General features: G+C 36.2%; 1 protein-coding gene across 1 annotated transcript in view; it reads left to right on the top strand.

Moving 5' to 3' along the window:
- The window catches only part of szt2 (SZT2 subunit of KICSTOR complex), an 84,461-nt gene extending 81,642 nt beyond the window's left edge, over positions 1 to 2,819 (top strand). The window contains exons 72-74 of the mRNA XM_059559542.1: positions 1,344 to 1,457; positions 1,592 to 1,660; positions 2,320 to 2,819. Coding sequence (XP_059415525.1) covers positions 1,344 to 1,457; positions 1,592 to 1,660; positions 2,320 to 2,463 — 327 coding nt within the window. The 3' untranslated portion in view covers positions 2,464 to 2,819. The remainder of the gene's footprint in view (positions 1 to 1,343; positions 1,458 to 1,591; positions 1,661 to 2,319) is intronic.
- The last annotated feature ends 14,205 nt before the right edge of the window (positions 2,820 to 17,024 follow it).

Here is a 17,024-nt window from a genome sequence, read left to right as displayed (position 1 = left end):
CAGACTGATATTTCCGATATGATAATGAGGTGGTGGTCGGTTGCTCCTATTGGCTGATGCATCATCCAGTACTTTATTACAGTTTTGCAGAACTGAAAATCACAAGAAATCCCCCAGTTTCAGCATTTTTTAGGTTCTCAACAGGCGTCATACGTGACACGGGCTGTGAATGATGTGATGCGTGTTCACAGCTAACAAACATGCTCCTGTTCAGATTCCCCCACGGACGCCCGTCCCTCCAAACCTGCATATCAATGCATTTGATTCCTCATCTATTCATGCGCTATGCACTCTGTATTCTCTTCACACTAGCTGAGTCGCTTAGTCAATGTTAGCAAGCGGGCCGCTCGTGTGCCACGACTGCTAATGCTAATGTGAGCGCTGGGATGATGTATAGTGCTGTCAGGGCCGCACACGCTCACAAAGGAAGTGGAGATGTACTCCTGCTGTGATATCCGACCAGGAGAAACTTGCAGCAAATTACATCTTTTTAAAAATGTACTGCCACAGCCAGACTGTGAAAACTGCCTTCCTGTGCTCTCGCCGTGATGAAATCTGATCTGAGAAATAACAATGCTTTGTGTGCACAAGCCGGGCTAATTTAAAGAGAAATATTCTGCTCCAGTGTTTCAGGAGCTCAAAGGCTTTTTAAACATTGAATAATCTTTTCTTTTTTTTTTTACTTTTATTCAAACTTAAAATGTGCATATCAGTTTTGTTTTGCATAACTATGCACATAGGATCATATGTGCATATAATGTTTTATTTAAATTTTGCACTTTTGACAGTATTGTACACGTATTATTCAGCACACAAACCATATATGCATGAATAATGCATGTGTGTAAAATATTTTATTGAACCTTTTTACTTGTATTTTTTTTTTACATTTCAATTAGATATCAGTGTGAAAGATTGTATTTAATTGTTATTTTCATTATTGTTTTTATATTATTTGTTTGTAAAAAAAATAATATTGTTAAATTCCTGTCCACTAACTATTTTAAATAGTATTATTCTTGTAGCCTTTGAGACTGATATGATGTAATAATCATTGTAAAAGTGCAAAATGGAAAAATCTGTTCCTCGTTTCATTGCAAACCTGGTTTTGATTTGTAAGATTGTTTAATGTTTATGAAAGAAGTCTCTTCCGCTCACTAAGGCTGCATTTACGTGATCAAAAATACAACAAAAACATTAATATTGTGGAATATGATTATAATTTATAATAACAGTTTCCTAGTTTAAGAATCTGAATAATCTTGATAAAAGTGCTAAATTCAAATTCTATCGTCATTTATGTTGTTCCAAACCCACATGAGTTTGTGTAATTGTGTTTTTAGGACTGTTTCCTGAATATGAGTCCCGCCTGGTACCAGAGTCTCATCAAAGTCCTGCTGTCACGCTTCCCACAGAACTGCAGACACTTTAAAGACGACAGCGGCATACAGTACCTGGTGAGAGATCTCTTCTGCTCTCCAGGGCTGCGTTTATTTGAGCAAAAATACTGAAAAAATCAGTACAATTTTGATGAACATTTTCTATGTAATTATATTGTGTTGTTTGGGCATAACCTCTCTCTCTTTTCCAGGCCGTCCTGAACCAGAAGTTTACGGACTGCTTTGTGCTCGTTTTCCTGGACACACAGGCAGGAAAAACTGTGAGTTACATTTTTATTTTATTTTGCTAAATGTTTTATTTTAAGAATTGTGTTCTGATCATTTAACCGATATTGTAATAATTTAAACACTACATTTCAATTATAAAGCTTATATTGAATGTTATTGTATTGTTACATTATACTCTACCTTACATTATACTAAGCATTTTTCTCCTAGTTTGAATTATTTTTTTTATTCTTAAGGATGATTCTCATTTTTGTGATGCACTTAATCTTCACTGTGGTAAAATAAAGTAGTATTGTAGTATAATTATTTTTATATTAAATATTTTTTAAATAGTTTAAAAGCAGTAAATCACAATGCATAAATTATACCAAAAAACAATATTTATCTTTTTTTTTTTTTGTAATTAATCATTATTATTATTTATTTATTTTTGTCTTTTTGTCATTACAGTAATGAGAAATTATATTTTCTTTTTTTTTTTTTGCATTACCATGAGGTGTCTTTAATTTGAATTATGAATTATTAAATTTTATTATGAAATCTCATTGTGCCAAAATGTTCCTACAAATAGCACTTATTTATATTTCTCTTTTTGGACTGTGGGGTGAATGTGGACTTGTTGTTGTCAGATAAGGTTCCTTCATGCATGCACTGTACATCTGAGCGTTCCTCTGTCTTCTGCTGCCTCCAGAGTCTGAAGGTTGTTTTCAGGGAGCCGTTACCTGCGCAGACGCAGTCGAGCAGCAGTCCCCCACCGCAGCTTGTCTCCATGTATCACCATCTGGAGTCGGTCATCAACACCGCCTGCTACAACCTCTGGACGGGCCTGCTGTGAACTCAAGTGTCTGACATCGGTTTGAGCTCTTAGACTGAGACTGAATGAGTCTTGCGTGTGTAATGCATGCTGTGTCGACTAGGTTGCATCCATTGCCAATTAAATTGCTAATATTTTGCACAGGGAAACAGCTGAATGTGCCGGCCTGTTGATTGGAGGGAGGGTGTATTTATAGCGTGTGAGACTCCGCTGGTTTGCCAAAGCCATACTGTCCTTCTGTAGTCTAGCGTTCATTTGTGCTTAGTTTTTTTTTTTCTCGTTATGCATCTCTCTGTGCATCATGATTGTCTTTACTGCCGTTTTTTTAATCATAAAAGTGCCTTTACTTTACTTTCACATAAATTTGATGGAAGCTAGTGTATTATGTTCACCTTTCAAGAAGAATCTCTTAAAGGGACAGTTCCCGCAAAAATGAAATTAACATAATTTACTCATCCTCGTTTCATTCCAAACCTGTATGAGTTTCTTTCTTCTGTTGAGGACAGAAGGAGATATTTTAAAGAATGTTGGTGACACAACAGTTGATGGTAGCCATAGACTTCCATTGTATGGAAAATATACTATTGAAGTCAATGGATACCATCAACTGTGGTGACCAACATTCTTCAAAATATCTCCTTTTGTGCTCAACAGCTAAAAGAAACTCATATGGGTTTGAAACAACATGACAGAATAGATTTTTGCGGGACTGTCTCTTTAAATGAGTCGCATGGCCTTCATGTACCTTCAACATAAAGAGCTGGACACGATTAGTCTTACTAACTGCAACGATACTGGACACCCACTTCACATGAAGGTAACTAAATGAACGGGGAAGATTTACCTCCTGTAGTGACAGACACTGAAGAATGAAATGGTTTTACTGTTTGGTTTTCTTGGAGCACACTGGACATTTTTGAAAGAAGGGTTCATTAAAATGTTAGAACATTAATTAGCAGTTCAAATGTGTGAACAGGTCATTTGTACATTATGTATATAGAGGCGGATTTGTAAGAAAAACGCTTAACAATAAATCTTAAATTAAGACATCTGAAGTGGTCTTCATGTGCAACGCCTTGAAAGATGGAAAGAGTCATATTTAATATACTGACAAGTCATGTAGACATGTCAAAAAACAACAAAAACACAACAAAATTACTAAAACTTTAAACAAAATAAAATCTAAAATGTTATTCAAAATATTAACAAAAACCATAGTTGTTCATCAAATATATATGTATAAATGAATTGCTGAATCATTCACAATAAACCTGTATTAAAAAGTAAATTCTAATCATACTGACTTTAAGAGCAGTGTTATGTTAGCATTGAGATTAATATTAATATTTTGAATGTTTTAAAAAATAATCATATTTTTTTATTTTATAGTAATTTTGTAGTACTTATAAGTTTTGCGTTTTATATATATATGTAGATAGATAGACAGACAGACAGATCGTTTTTTTAAATATTATTTATATATTTTTTAATATATATAATTTTTTTTATTATAATTTTTTATTTTTTATTTTTTTAAGACTCCCACTATTACCTGTTGTAAGTATTTGTGTATATTCTGAGTGAAGTTGCCATCCATGATCTCCCAGTGGAAGATGTGCTTCGAGAGCAGTGATGTTGTCTTGGCTGTGGGTTTTCTGTTCCTCAGACGGTGCTGAGCAGGAGACAGAGAGCCGTTCACAAACCCACTGAAACACAGCAGCTGTCTAATGCACCGCCGGCCTCCACAAGCTCCCCTCCAATCATTTATTTAGCACCAGAATCAAAGAGCGCTGAATGTGATTTTATTATCCTGGAAAGGACAGCATGTGCAGTGCAGCCGCTCCGTAATGAGTGGAGTAAAAATGACTCATTTCTCGCTGCAGCCCACACAACAGAAATGAAGGTAAAACGCAGAACACAGACTGAAAGAGCAGATAACTAGATTCTTACAGACACACATGACTGTCCTGACTGTGTGGTCTCTGGGGTGTTTTTAGTGGACTCTAATGTGGTTACTAGCCCCCAAAAATGACCATTTCTATCAAATGAATGTCATTTAATTTAGTTTGTATGCACAAAAAAAAATGCACAAGATAATATTTAAAAATGTTACATGAAATATATATTAGTTTTACTCTAAAACATGAAAAGCCATAAATCTAAACAGGCTGTTACAAATTTGAGGTTTATATTGAGAGAAAAAAAAAGTAAAATTTTGTTTGGTGAAGCACCAAACATTTCCACTAGATAAAATAAGTTTCCAATGCAGGACCACAAACAATGGTCAAAATTTCGTGTCAAAATGAGTGAAAAGCACCAGAAGACTAGGGAGTAGGGACTTTATCAAAAACAATTAAAAACTTACAATATGGAATAAAACAGAAAGATTTTATAAATATGTATATTCTAAAAAAAAAAATAGAATTTAAAAATGTATGTAAATAAATAAGTCACTTTTTACCATTTAGAACAGAAATGCTCAAACTTTTGAATATGAAGGGCCAAAAATCTTTATTATTATTATTATTTTTTTACATTTCAATGCATATGTAAATATATATAAAAGAGATATTCTTTATAAAAGTTAAGTCTCGTCCACACCCTGCTAAAACAGCTCGTTTAAACACGCCCCCACATCTCTACATCACTATGTTGGAAGATTTACATAACACCGCCCAGATGTTCACGCAAAGAAAGAAGGCGTACCTTTTATTCCTGTTGTAGTATTGTTGTTGCTGCCACCATGTCGTATAGATGCTGTGTGTTTCAATGTGAAAGTGAAACTACTTTGTTTGGCCTTCCAAAAGAGAACAACTAGAAATCATGTTCATATATTACTGAATAATGGGTTTTATGTTTATGTCTCGTCGCTCCAGCCATACAGGGCATCGCATTATGGTAAGAGGCGTAATATTTCCAGCTCATGCTTGAGGTATTCATCTAATCACAACGCACTGGATAGCTGGCCAATCAGAGCACACCTCGCCTTTTCAGACCAATGAGCTTTGTGAAAATCGATGCGTTTCAGAGGGCGTGGCATAGAGAAGAAACAATGTACAGTATGTAGAAAATAATGCGTTTTGAACCTTAAACAGCATAAATACATTGCATTACATCAAATACACCAAATAATGTTCTTTTCAGCAGCATCATATGACCCCTTTAAGATAAAAGCTTCATGGACATTAATGATAACAGTCACTACAAATAAACCTGAGCGGTAAACTCAAATACTGTTACAGCTCGCTCACCATCTGCATCCTGATATATATATATACATATATAAATAACTTTACTTTAAAAAGTGCACGTCACTATGTTTATGTTGTGCACATATGCATTTTAGTGTTGCATGAATGAGCATAAATTAATTTACTTATAAATTAATTGTTATCGAATGCTGATCAAATTGACAGACTTTGAGAGATTTATTAATATTTATTAGGCTTTACTTTTTCGAACTTTTACAAGATTGTATGAGTGCCATGAATATTTATTTGAATATTTACCAGGAATTAGCCTGTTGTGTCAGAATACTGTCGATTTAATGCAGTAAGGGGGCAGAGGTCACCTTGAGAGGACACCTGCAGCAAGCTTCAGGTTCTGCACAAAGGTGTCCTCCATCTCCATGGCAACAGCACAGTGGCCCGCCCCCACCGGCACCCACCCGCCATCAAGTGGATCCTGGAGAGAAACATTAGCATGAATTACTCTCAGCAGAGGTAAAACATCTTCAGATCGCTTGCAAATTCGCAGCTGATGGAGAAAACGAGGTTCCCGTGGAGGACGTGAGCATTAGATCAGCCATGTGGGGCAGACGCAAGCCTCCAGGGAGCCTGTTTCAGCACATCTTACTGAGTAACAGCATGAACCTTCATGTCTAGATGCTTAGGTTTTGTCCATGCAATGTTTCCTGTCTGCTTTAGTGTGCAGTGAACAGGAGGCTGGTTTTATGCTTTACATAATAAGAATGAAGATTAGAACGATGAATATGAATCAGGGTCATGAAACACTGCATCCCTGTTATACTTGCCTTATGCATTTTGTGTCCTAACCAGTCACCAAAAAAAAAACAAAGCAACAAGCAATAAAAGTGATCTTTTCCATGTTTCTTGCAATTCTGAGAATAAAAGTCATGATTACAAGATAGAATTGTAACTTGCAATTTTGAATATATATATATATATATATATATATATATATATATATATATCTTTCCAATTCATAGTCTAGATCTTACAATTGACTTTTCTCTGAATTTGAAATTAACATCTCACAATTGTTTGTTTCTGTTAATTGCAACTTTTTATCTCAAAATTCTGACCTCACGATTCAGATTTTATTAAAAAAATTCTCAGAATTGCAATTTGTCATGATTTTGAGTTTGTACAGTATGTCAGTATTCCGAAAAAAAAATTTGAATTGTGAGATATAAACTCAGAATTGCAAGATGTAAAATTGCAATTGTAGGAAAAAAGTCAGAATTATAAATCACAAGTACATTTTTAGCAATAATAAAAAAGAATAGCAAGGTGTAAACAGAATTCTGAGTTTATATTTCACAATTCAAATTTTTAGTTGTTTAAAATGTCATTGCAGATTTTCATTTCACAAATTGATTTTTTTTCTTTAAAATTGCAAGTTTAAATGTCAGAAATATGAGTTTATGAAAAATGTCAGAATTCAGATTTTTCTTTTATATATATCTCACAATTTCAGTGTTTTTTTTTTGTTTTGTTTTTTGTCTCACAATTCTGACAGGGAAAAGACTCACTTTTATTGTGAGATAAAAAGTCAAAATTACTTTTTTTGTATCTTTGCAAAACGGGCTTCCATACTTGCGTCCAGGAACGGCACCCAATCCCAGATCTCCTGGAGGACAGAATCACACAGCAAATAACACATAAGAAACCTGCATTTCCTGAAGTTCTCATGACATCACAGGCCACTGTCAGTGACACGCTGAGCTTTTTATCAGCATTTGAAACATCTTCAAACCAGAAGACATAAATAAACACAACATAGCATTTCACAGCATATCACTTCACAATACATTTGAGGTTTTCTAACTTTTCTTTATGACCATATTTATTAATTAATTCCTACTCATGGACAAAAATGTTGTATGTTTGTTTGTGTCCATTTCTTTAATGCTCGAAACAAATGGCTAGAGGATATAGGTGTTTTTGAAATAAAAACCCTAAAGATAGATAGCACACCCAAGACTGAAATGACCTACAAAACCATTTGAATGAGGTCTGCATTTAAAGTGGTGCAGGAGAAAAACAGAAATGTCTGCCTTGAAAACACTGAAATGGTGATTTAGTCACGAGTCTTACATCAGAGCAGAATTGCATCACATGGGTTCATGCTTCCCCTGTGAGTAGAGAAAGGTCAGATCTATTCCATTAAGCAGATCTATTTGCATAAAAAGCACCTTTCTATCTGTTACCAATGAACTCAGAGTTATTCTATTCCTGTCTGTGACAAACACCCTCAGAGACCTTCATCTGCAGGCAGACAGGTTACAGAGCACCACTCCTCCATCTATCTATCTATCTATCTATCTATCTATCTATCTATCTATCTATCTATCTATCTATCTATCTATCTATCTATCTATCTATAGTATCTGTCTGAGTTTACATTAGGAGAAACGGTGGTTCTGAGTCCAGTGTTCCCGTATGTTTGAAGATAATAACAGTGAGCAATGAAGGAAGCGCTGTAAGTGCAAATGCTTTCTGCTTGGCTGGCATATATGCCTCATGCATGATATATTGACAGAATTCATGAATGGAAACCCAGCCATCCAGTTTTAAATCGCCGGATCTCACAGAAGTACATGCACATATACTGTATACAGAACCACCTCCACCCACATCATGTGTGACAATCTGATGTCTTTTTAAATTAACCCTCTATGGTTCGGTGTTCCCATTTGTTAACATATCATTCCCTTCACTATCATGCTATTAAAAACACTTATATTGCATTGTTGAAATTAAAGTGCTGTCTTAATGCTTCCAATAATATTCTGTTTTTAAGGCAACACAACATTATTTTTCCCAGGGTGACCCTTTCCCGGAAAGACACATACTGAAGTGCTCTTCACTTTGCGCTGTTAAACTTTATCTAAAAGTTTTACAGTAACTCGAGAAAGCATGAACGCCATATTGTGTTAGGCAGCTAAGAAATTTTATAGCCTCATTTATATTACTGCAGCTATATTCATTTATTAACTATATTGTATGCAAGTATCAAGCTTATTTTTTATATACATGTGTTTATAAGAAATATCAAATCATAAAAGAAACATGAGGTTTACAAAGTTTACGAACATTGATTTGTCCAAATATATTTACATACATTTTCTTTTGAATATTGATACTATATTTGCAGCATCTAAAAATTATTTTGCATATATTTAGACACCTGCTGTGGTATATCAGTATGATCATCTAAAAGATGATCTCAGAATTCAAACTTTATTTGGTTTCCTATTCAGCTACACAGTGTATGGTTATAAATATTTATGAATTATTGTATTACACCTACTGTATGTTATTTTTATACTCATTGGGACAGAAGGTGATGTAATCATGTGTGAGTGTATTGTATATCATTCCATGTTTATGATAAATATTCAATGCAACAGCTGCATGGAGGTCAGGTAAGGTTAATGAACCACCTGGGCTCAACGATGCTCATGGAATATAAAAACTGCAGGACAATCATAGAAGACCAGCACATTACAAGCAGCAAAGACTAAGAGTAAAAGTCAACAATAGTTGCATCTCTCTATCTTCAGTAAGACAATTACTCCGTAATGCATCCACGTCAAACGTCCATTAGAAGTGAGTTAAGTACTTCCTATCAGCGTTTATCCACAGGGAGTTCATTAGAATCCACTCTAAGAGCATTATATGTCATTATGTCTACAAGTTGTTTTGAAAATGTGTGTTTATGATTGCGAGTCATTACCTGTGTAGCATACTAATAGTAAGAAATACTATTTCTGCAGGATGTAGGAAAAACGGCAGAAATAATAATATACTTGCCATCTCTTTTAAACATTTTCTACAATCTGGAATTTAAAATACATTAAGACAAAATGGGGACTTTATATGTTATAAACTTATATCTTCATCTACTGTATGTTAAAAAATTATATATGCAATATATATGTAATATATGTGCAATAAATGTAATACGTATTACATTTATGGCCATATCACTCTTAATATAGGACAATACATGTCAAATATTAAATTTCTGTATGGGATATACCATTTAGAAGAACAAATTACAAGGCAGTGTATACTGTGCAGTGTTCAATGAATAGCAAAACTGTATGTAGAAGTAGATGGTGGATGTCTGATGCACACAAACCCCCCTAGAGAAGAAAGCTGGAACTGCCGTGAGAAAGCAGGGGTCACTGGAGCAGGAAATTGAAAGTGGGACCGTTTAGACCTCTCAGGTCTGAGCCCTAACAAGCCTGCTTTAGCTATGACAGCCAGACGCTGCTGCACTTATCAGTCCAATCTTCAGGAAGCACTTTTATCAGCCTATACTTCAACTCAGATAGATGTTTACCGCACCTCTGCAGGAGAACGACAGGGATGAATATAAAGCAGAAGTCTGTGCATTGCTTGAATGTAGTTTCCTTAATGGGAGTTAAAAAATGCCCTTCTCTGCATTTTAAAACAAAATGTTTAAAAACCAGCCATAATCTCAATCTCTCCTCTCCCATATAAGGAAACAACACACCAGCACCTCGAGAAACAATGTCTCCCTCACTCTCAACCCCAGTTTCTAAAAACACTCTGGTCTCCACCAAATCATTTAACACATCACTTATTTTTTTCTTTAAGTGCCTGTTTCTTAACAGGGACCTGGAAGTGAGTCGCTATAAGTCATCCTTCCTATATTTTTCCAGTTCATCACTACTAGGATGACTCAGAAATGTCTGTAAGTCAAAAAAAGCCATGCTTGCTAAATATATCCACAAAACTACATGCATTCCAGCGCACTGCATCAATTCTATCTGGAATCAGATAGTCTAAACTAATACCACACCAGCCTACATAACAGGCATCAACACGAAATCAAACCTCAACATCTCGTGAAAGTTATAAAGATCCCGGACGAGCCCCCATTTAATGTTACGTCCCCTGTGGTTAGGAAGGGATATGGGGAATAAAATTTAACTGTCAGGGTTTGACTTCGGTCGAGTGTAAGCAATGAAAGCCAAAGCACTGAAGGCAAACAACAAGTGTTTATTTATGATGTTATTGTAGGAAAGCTTATATACAAAAACAACTCACAGTAATATTTACATAAAAAGTAACAAAAAGGAAAAAAAAAGATAAGAAAACCCCAGTCAACTAGGGAAAAGGAAGGAGGGAATTGGGTGGCAATAAAAGAAAAGAAATAATCAAAACATAACCCTGTAACTTGTTCAGTTCTACACTAACTAAAGAAAAAGGAAAAAAAGAATATCTTCAGTATCTGAAAATACCCTACAGTATATAAGCTACTCTCACTAGCTCAAACAAAAGTACAGCAGGTGATGCACGTCCCTTACCTTGTCTACCAGCAACTGTTTGGTTACACACATTCTTTAAAATATCTTCTTTTGTGTTCAGCAGAAGAAAGAAACAACTGAAGAACAACTTAAGGGTGAGTAAATGAATTTTTTTTTTCATTTTGGGGTGAACTATCCCTTTAAAATAAATTTTGGCCTTGTCTGGATGTTTACAACAGTCTGAAGCTCATAAGTCTTGTGTAGTTTGAATAGTTGGAGGGGATATAGTTTACATGAATGTTTTGTGTGGTTGCTAGGGTGTTGCAAGGGTCTTCTGTGTATTGGCACATTGTTCTGGGCTCCATATCCCAAAAGCATTGCAAGCGTAAATACTAGATCATAGAAACCACTGGCACCAATAGTCTTTACAATCTACTTAGTTTTACAGTAATTTTGGAAAATGCAGCCATCGGAGGTTGCTAGGGCATTGCCAAATAGTTGCTAGGGTGTTGCTTGACGGTTGCTATGGTATTGCTTGAGTGTTCTAGGTCATTGTTACAGGTAAATCATCCTAAGTACTTTTATTTTAGGATGACTTTTAAATGACTTTTGCACTGCTTTTGTGTGTGTGTTTTCTCTATGATGTTTTCTTATTGGCTCTGGCTGTTTTCTCTTAATACTTTTGTGACACTTTGTGACATGTGGTCTTGAGATGCAGCAGGTATGATGTTCAGAAAGGGTTGATGAGGAATAAGTTGAGAGAGAGATAGAGGTTCAGGACATGACATTAAAAGGGCTATTGAGCACACAACATAGGGCACAGACTTCTTATGGATTTATTAAGGGACACAGGGGTTTTTAATAGAGTATAAGGAGTTCTAGGAGTAGTACACAAATGAAGTGTGTGGCTTTGTATGCTTTGGGGAGAACGAGGGAATTGGGTGAATTAGCCTGTAAACCTATTATCTGATCCACACTCCGGTGGCAGTAATGCACCCATTATGCTGGATGCCAACCGCCAGACCAGAGACTGGCCAACAGAGGTGCTGGGAAATTGCAGACTCTCACCTGAGTGCAGTGGACAAAATTGTTATCTTGCACGCTGACTGTAGGATTACCTAAGTTTTTTGTGCAACAAGAGTGCATGGCTGGTCATTTCCTGAGATCAAAATACAACCATAATTAGTGATGAGATTGTTATGGAAATCCATGGGTGCTCACCTATAAGTGAATCAAACTCATTGACCATTATTTTAGAGAAATGGCTCATTCTTAATCAGTGTAAATGGTGATTACCTGTGTGCTTTGGACTGCAGTGTTCCAGGTTTGATACGTTATAATTGTGCAATAATCCACTGTGACCCGCTATCCGGGAGGGCATTGTGTTGCCATAATAACCTGGCTCTAGAATGATGTTTTGGGTTCTGACAGGAGAAACGAGTGCCGGAATCTTATTAGCATGTAGCCCTGGTGAGCATGTGCTTCCTAACAACAGCCAAACCCAAGCAGAATTACAAATCAAGCCTGAGCCCCGGACCCAGACTGAGCAGAATAGGAGAATAATAATATATCCGGCAACAATGAAATTAATCATAGGAGGAAATGGATTTGCTCCGTAGGGGTGGCAGTGAATGAGGGCCCGCATTTGATACATAGTAAATGTCACTACTGGAAAGAAAGTAATAGACCTATATCTTCATTATATATCGAGGACGGTTAAGAGCTTTGGGCTTGTGTCCTACTCAGTGAGCTTTTATTTAACAATGCATGTCCTCATATTTCTGATATTAGGATGTACTTCAAATATGTTGGGCCCATTCAAGGGAAGCGAGTTGAAAGGAACTGCTTTAAATGCAAATGAAGTGAACGTATCAAGACTCAGTAACACCACATATGCAGACCATGAAGGCCTGGCCATTTCATACAAGTTTGGTTAAGATGCAGATGAAAAACAGATCACAAAGGACATGATTAGTGCAAAGGTCACACAATTGATGTCTTTCATGCATAGATATTGATGGGAGGTCAATAGAGACCAATATTTTCCTCAGTATTTTTAAAAAAAATGTTATGCTCTGTACACTGAAAAGAGATATTCCTAATTTCTACATTATTTACCCTTCTATACATCGAAGAATGGTAAATTATGACAGAATCATAATATTTGAGTTAACAATTTCTTTAATCAAGTAAAATTCAAAGTGATAAGCATTTTATGCTGCACTTTTTAGCTGTATGTGTCAAATGTTAGACCTGTGTCAGCTCTGGAGATTGTGGCCCGGCTATCATGTTTAAAATCCTGTTTAGCCAGCTCTATTAAAGTCCCATGCATGCATTTTTCATCTTCTCACATGTACTGAGACTTAATTTAGTCAATTATTCATCAAGCCAACTGCTAATCTCGGACATACGGTTATCCTGGAAGAAAGCCGCTATGTACAGAGCAATAAAAATTGTTGATTCTCTGTTCTCTTCCATGACGCTAAAACAAAATTCATTGCTTTACATTTAAGTCTTTTATTAGTTTGGAACAAAAATTGATTGCATTGCTTGTTGCTGCAATTTGGCAACAATACTATCCTTTTACGAAAATAATATCAGTTCTATTGTGTTTCACAAAAGTAACAGCATACAGGTTTGGAACAAAATGAGGGTGAGTAAAAAAGGTAAAATCTTACATTTTGGAGAGAACTATTCCTTTTATCAAAATCAGGAAACAGGCAATCAACCCATATGCTGTAGGAAACAGATCTCAAGAAACAAGCACCCAAGAATGCATTCAAATAGAGTTAGAGAGGGGCTTGAGCAGAAAACTTCCCAACTGATAGACACCATCCAGACATGGAAATGGTTACCTAGCAGGAGCAACTCAAAGCACTATATGTCAGAGATTTGCCTCTTTTATTGCCGCTTGCAGACATTCGGATAACGTGCTCCATGAGCAGGCGAAACGTGGCACTGTGTGCCAGAAAAGTGAGTCTTCTTCCAGCTCCACAAGTGCTACAAGTCTCCTAGCGTCAACTTCATTATCTCTCGTGCAACAGGCGGTCACACAGATTTTTCACCAGATTCTGTCACTTCCACGAACCTGCAGCCGGGGTTCAATGTGCTTAACTGATCCAGATAGAAAATAATTAAAGTCATTCATTCATAATGTCTCACCAAATGGAAAAGCAAATTTGGTAACGCTTTCCGCTTGTGCCAAAAAGGAACCGGCGAGTTGGATGGAAAACAATTACTGGGTACATTTGAATTCGAGCTTGTAGTTTCGCTCGGTATTCATACACCGAGGTCACGGCTGATCTGTCACCGTGGGAGGATTGTGGGGTATGAGAGACAGGAACGGAGTGACAAATGGAACAGAGCTTGAAAAACCTTTTGCTCTCGCGTTCTTCCTAAGATTTAAAAAAATCACCGGGGAAAAGGATGTAAGATCTGGGCCCGTCTCACCCACACAGAGCTCTGTATTCTCTCAGCACAGTGTGATGGCACAATCAAACTCTTTAGATGCCTCCCCCAGATATAAAAATCACAGATTTCACAGGCCACACTGTCAGGGGCCCTGTTTTACAGAAGCGAGGCCCACAGAATGCTTTTAATGATTTAATTATTACACAAGAAATCTGTCTTTTCCTTTATCTGGTCGCTGTATTTTTTGGCATGCACATGTCAGTGTGCACAGGTCGTCCCTGGCAAGTCTGTCCACTAATTTGTGTTCAGAATATCAGGAGAACATATTCTCAACTCGCCACTGCACACACACACACAAAATAAATGTATGTAATTGAATTGCATGTTTAAAAAATCCCTTTGGTTACACAGTTTTAACTTAAACCTACAGTACATACACCCACAAAGATGTTTGGGGAGAGTGTGGGAAAGAAAAAGAAAGTGATATATACCATCAGAATGATTTTAAGCCGATATTTCCAAGTAAAACTTTACAGTTGCTTTATTGTAATGAATATTGGTCAATCATACATAAATATAACATGTAGGATTTCATACTTTATTACTAAAAGTGTTTGCATCTATTTGATTTTATTTAATAATATATTAATATTTATTTATTGAAATTGCTTAAAATCCGTGTAAATAATAACCATTCAATTTTTCATTCAGGTAAAATTTAAGCAAATTCAATATTCAATTAGTTAAAATGTGAGATTAAAATAAATTGTATTTAAAGATAAGTATATTAACCTGTTTTTTGTGTATTTAAAACATGCTCAGTTTATTAGTACTACTCCAGAAATCTTTCCTTTCTTACCGATTTCATTTTATGTGTGACTGACAAATATAGCAACAAATATACATCACATTAATTTTATTAGTTTTCTTTTGTTAAACAAACTATATACATAAAGTGATCAAAATTAGAGAACAATCTATAAATACTTGACATTTTTTCTGAAATATTGTTAATCTACATCACTCAAAATTCAAAGGAATAGTAGGAATACCACTGTTATAGTAACAAGTTTGACAAAATAACCAAGGCATGTTTTCAGCTTCAAGGAACTGCTTTACCTGTTTTGTGGTGTGACGGGGAGCATTGTCTTGCATGAAAATTGCAGGCTGATTGGAAGATGCTTGCAGGGAAGGCACCACATGTTGCTGAAGGAGATTCTGATGAACATTTGCATTCACCCTTACATGTATCTGTATAAGAGCTCCAACTCCTGCTGCACAAAACATTCCCCAAACCATGACACTGCCTCCTCCAGCTTTTCAATGACTTTACACACTCAGGGTTCCGTCTTTCCCCAGTTTGACACCGAACATAATGTTTCCCATCAGACCCAAATAAATAAAACTTGCTCTCATCAGTAAAGTGAACTTTGGACCAGTTCTTCTGCAATTTCAGTCTGACTTCCCTGTTCAGCGCTGCAACCGGCGAGCAATTCCAGCTGCAGTGTTGAACTGATTCTCCATTGAGAGTTTCCCATTTAGGTTTTTTGTACTGTGCTTAAGAACACAATTAATTTATGAAATATGCTTAACTGCTGCTCCTATTAGGACAAAGCAGTGACACTGAAATTTAAGAAATTATAGGTTGTTCTTTAATACTGATCTCCAGTGTGTGTGTGTGCTCTTGTTTTTGTGACATATCAGGACTCAACTCTGTATAATGACATAGGTATGACACAGGTATTACAGGAGAGGGTGACATATGAGGACATAACCCATGTACCCATTTTTCAAAACACTTATAAATCATACAGAATGAGTTTTTTTGAGAAAGTAAAAATGCACAAAGCTTCCTGTGAGGGTTAGGGTTAGGGTTGGTGTAGGGCCATAGAATATACAGTTTGTACAGTATAAAAACCATTACGCCTATGGGATGAACCCACTTTTCACAAAAACAAACGTGTGTGTGTGTGTGTGTGTGTATATATACATATGAGAAGATGTGACCACCAAACTCAAGTCAGAAAGGTGAATGTAATCTCCACACAGATGCCACTGTGTTCTTCCTGAACCCCAGAAAACCCTTGTTTTCAAGGAAGGGCTTTCTTCTGCTTCACTCTTGGGTCACTACGTCCCCTTGGACACCTACCTCCAAACTTTCCCTGGGTCTAAGAGGAATCTTTAGTCCCAGAGGACTCATAGTCATCCTCCAGCACTCTTAAGACTTATCTCACATTCACCACTGCATTTAAATTCCCTGAGTTAAACCCAATAAAATCCTTCTAGGTTACATGTCCTTTTCACCTGCATTTGAGTCTGTCTCTTCCTCCCAGCAGCACAAAGTGCTAAGCATCCGCACATATACAGTAGTATTCAAGATGTGCAGTGCTAGGTTTGAATAACAAATAGTGAATAATACCATGCCATCTCATACTGGATGTCTCAGAACCGTTTGTGTTGCAACAAGTTTAAATGTTTTTAGGTGTGAATTAGGCAAAGTTTCAGTGAATAGCAACTCTCATAAAGCAGAATGTCATAAAATTTGGGGTGAGTAAAGTAATCACACACTTATCATTTTGGGGTCAATTTGGAAAAAAAAAACAACAACAACAAAATAACCTTAATACTGAAGATAATACTTATTTCT

The sequence above is a fragment of the Carassius carassius genome, chromosome 10 (assembly GCF_963082965.1).
Source record: "Carassius carassius chromosome 10, fCarCar2.1, whole genome shotgun sequence".
Taxonomy (NCBI): Eukaryota; Metazoa; Chordata; class Actinopteri; order Cypriniformes; family Cyprinidae; genus Carassius; species Carassius carassius.
This window is presented reverse-complemented; position numbering and strand designations above follow the sequence as displayed.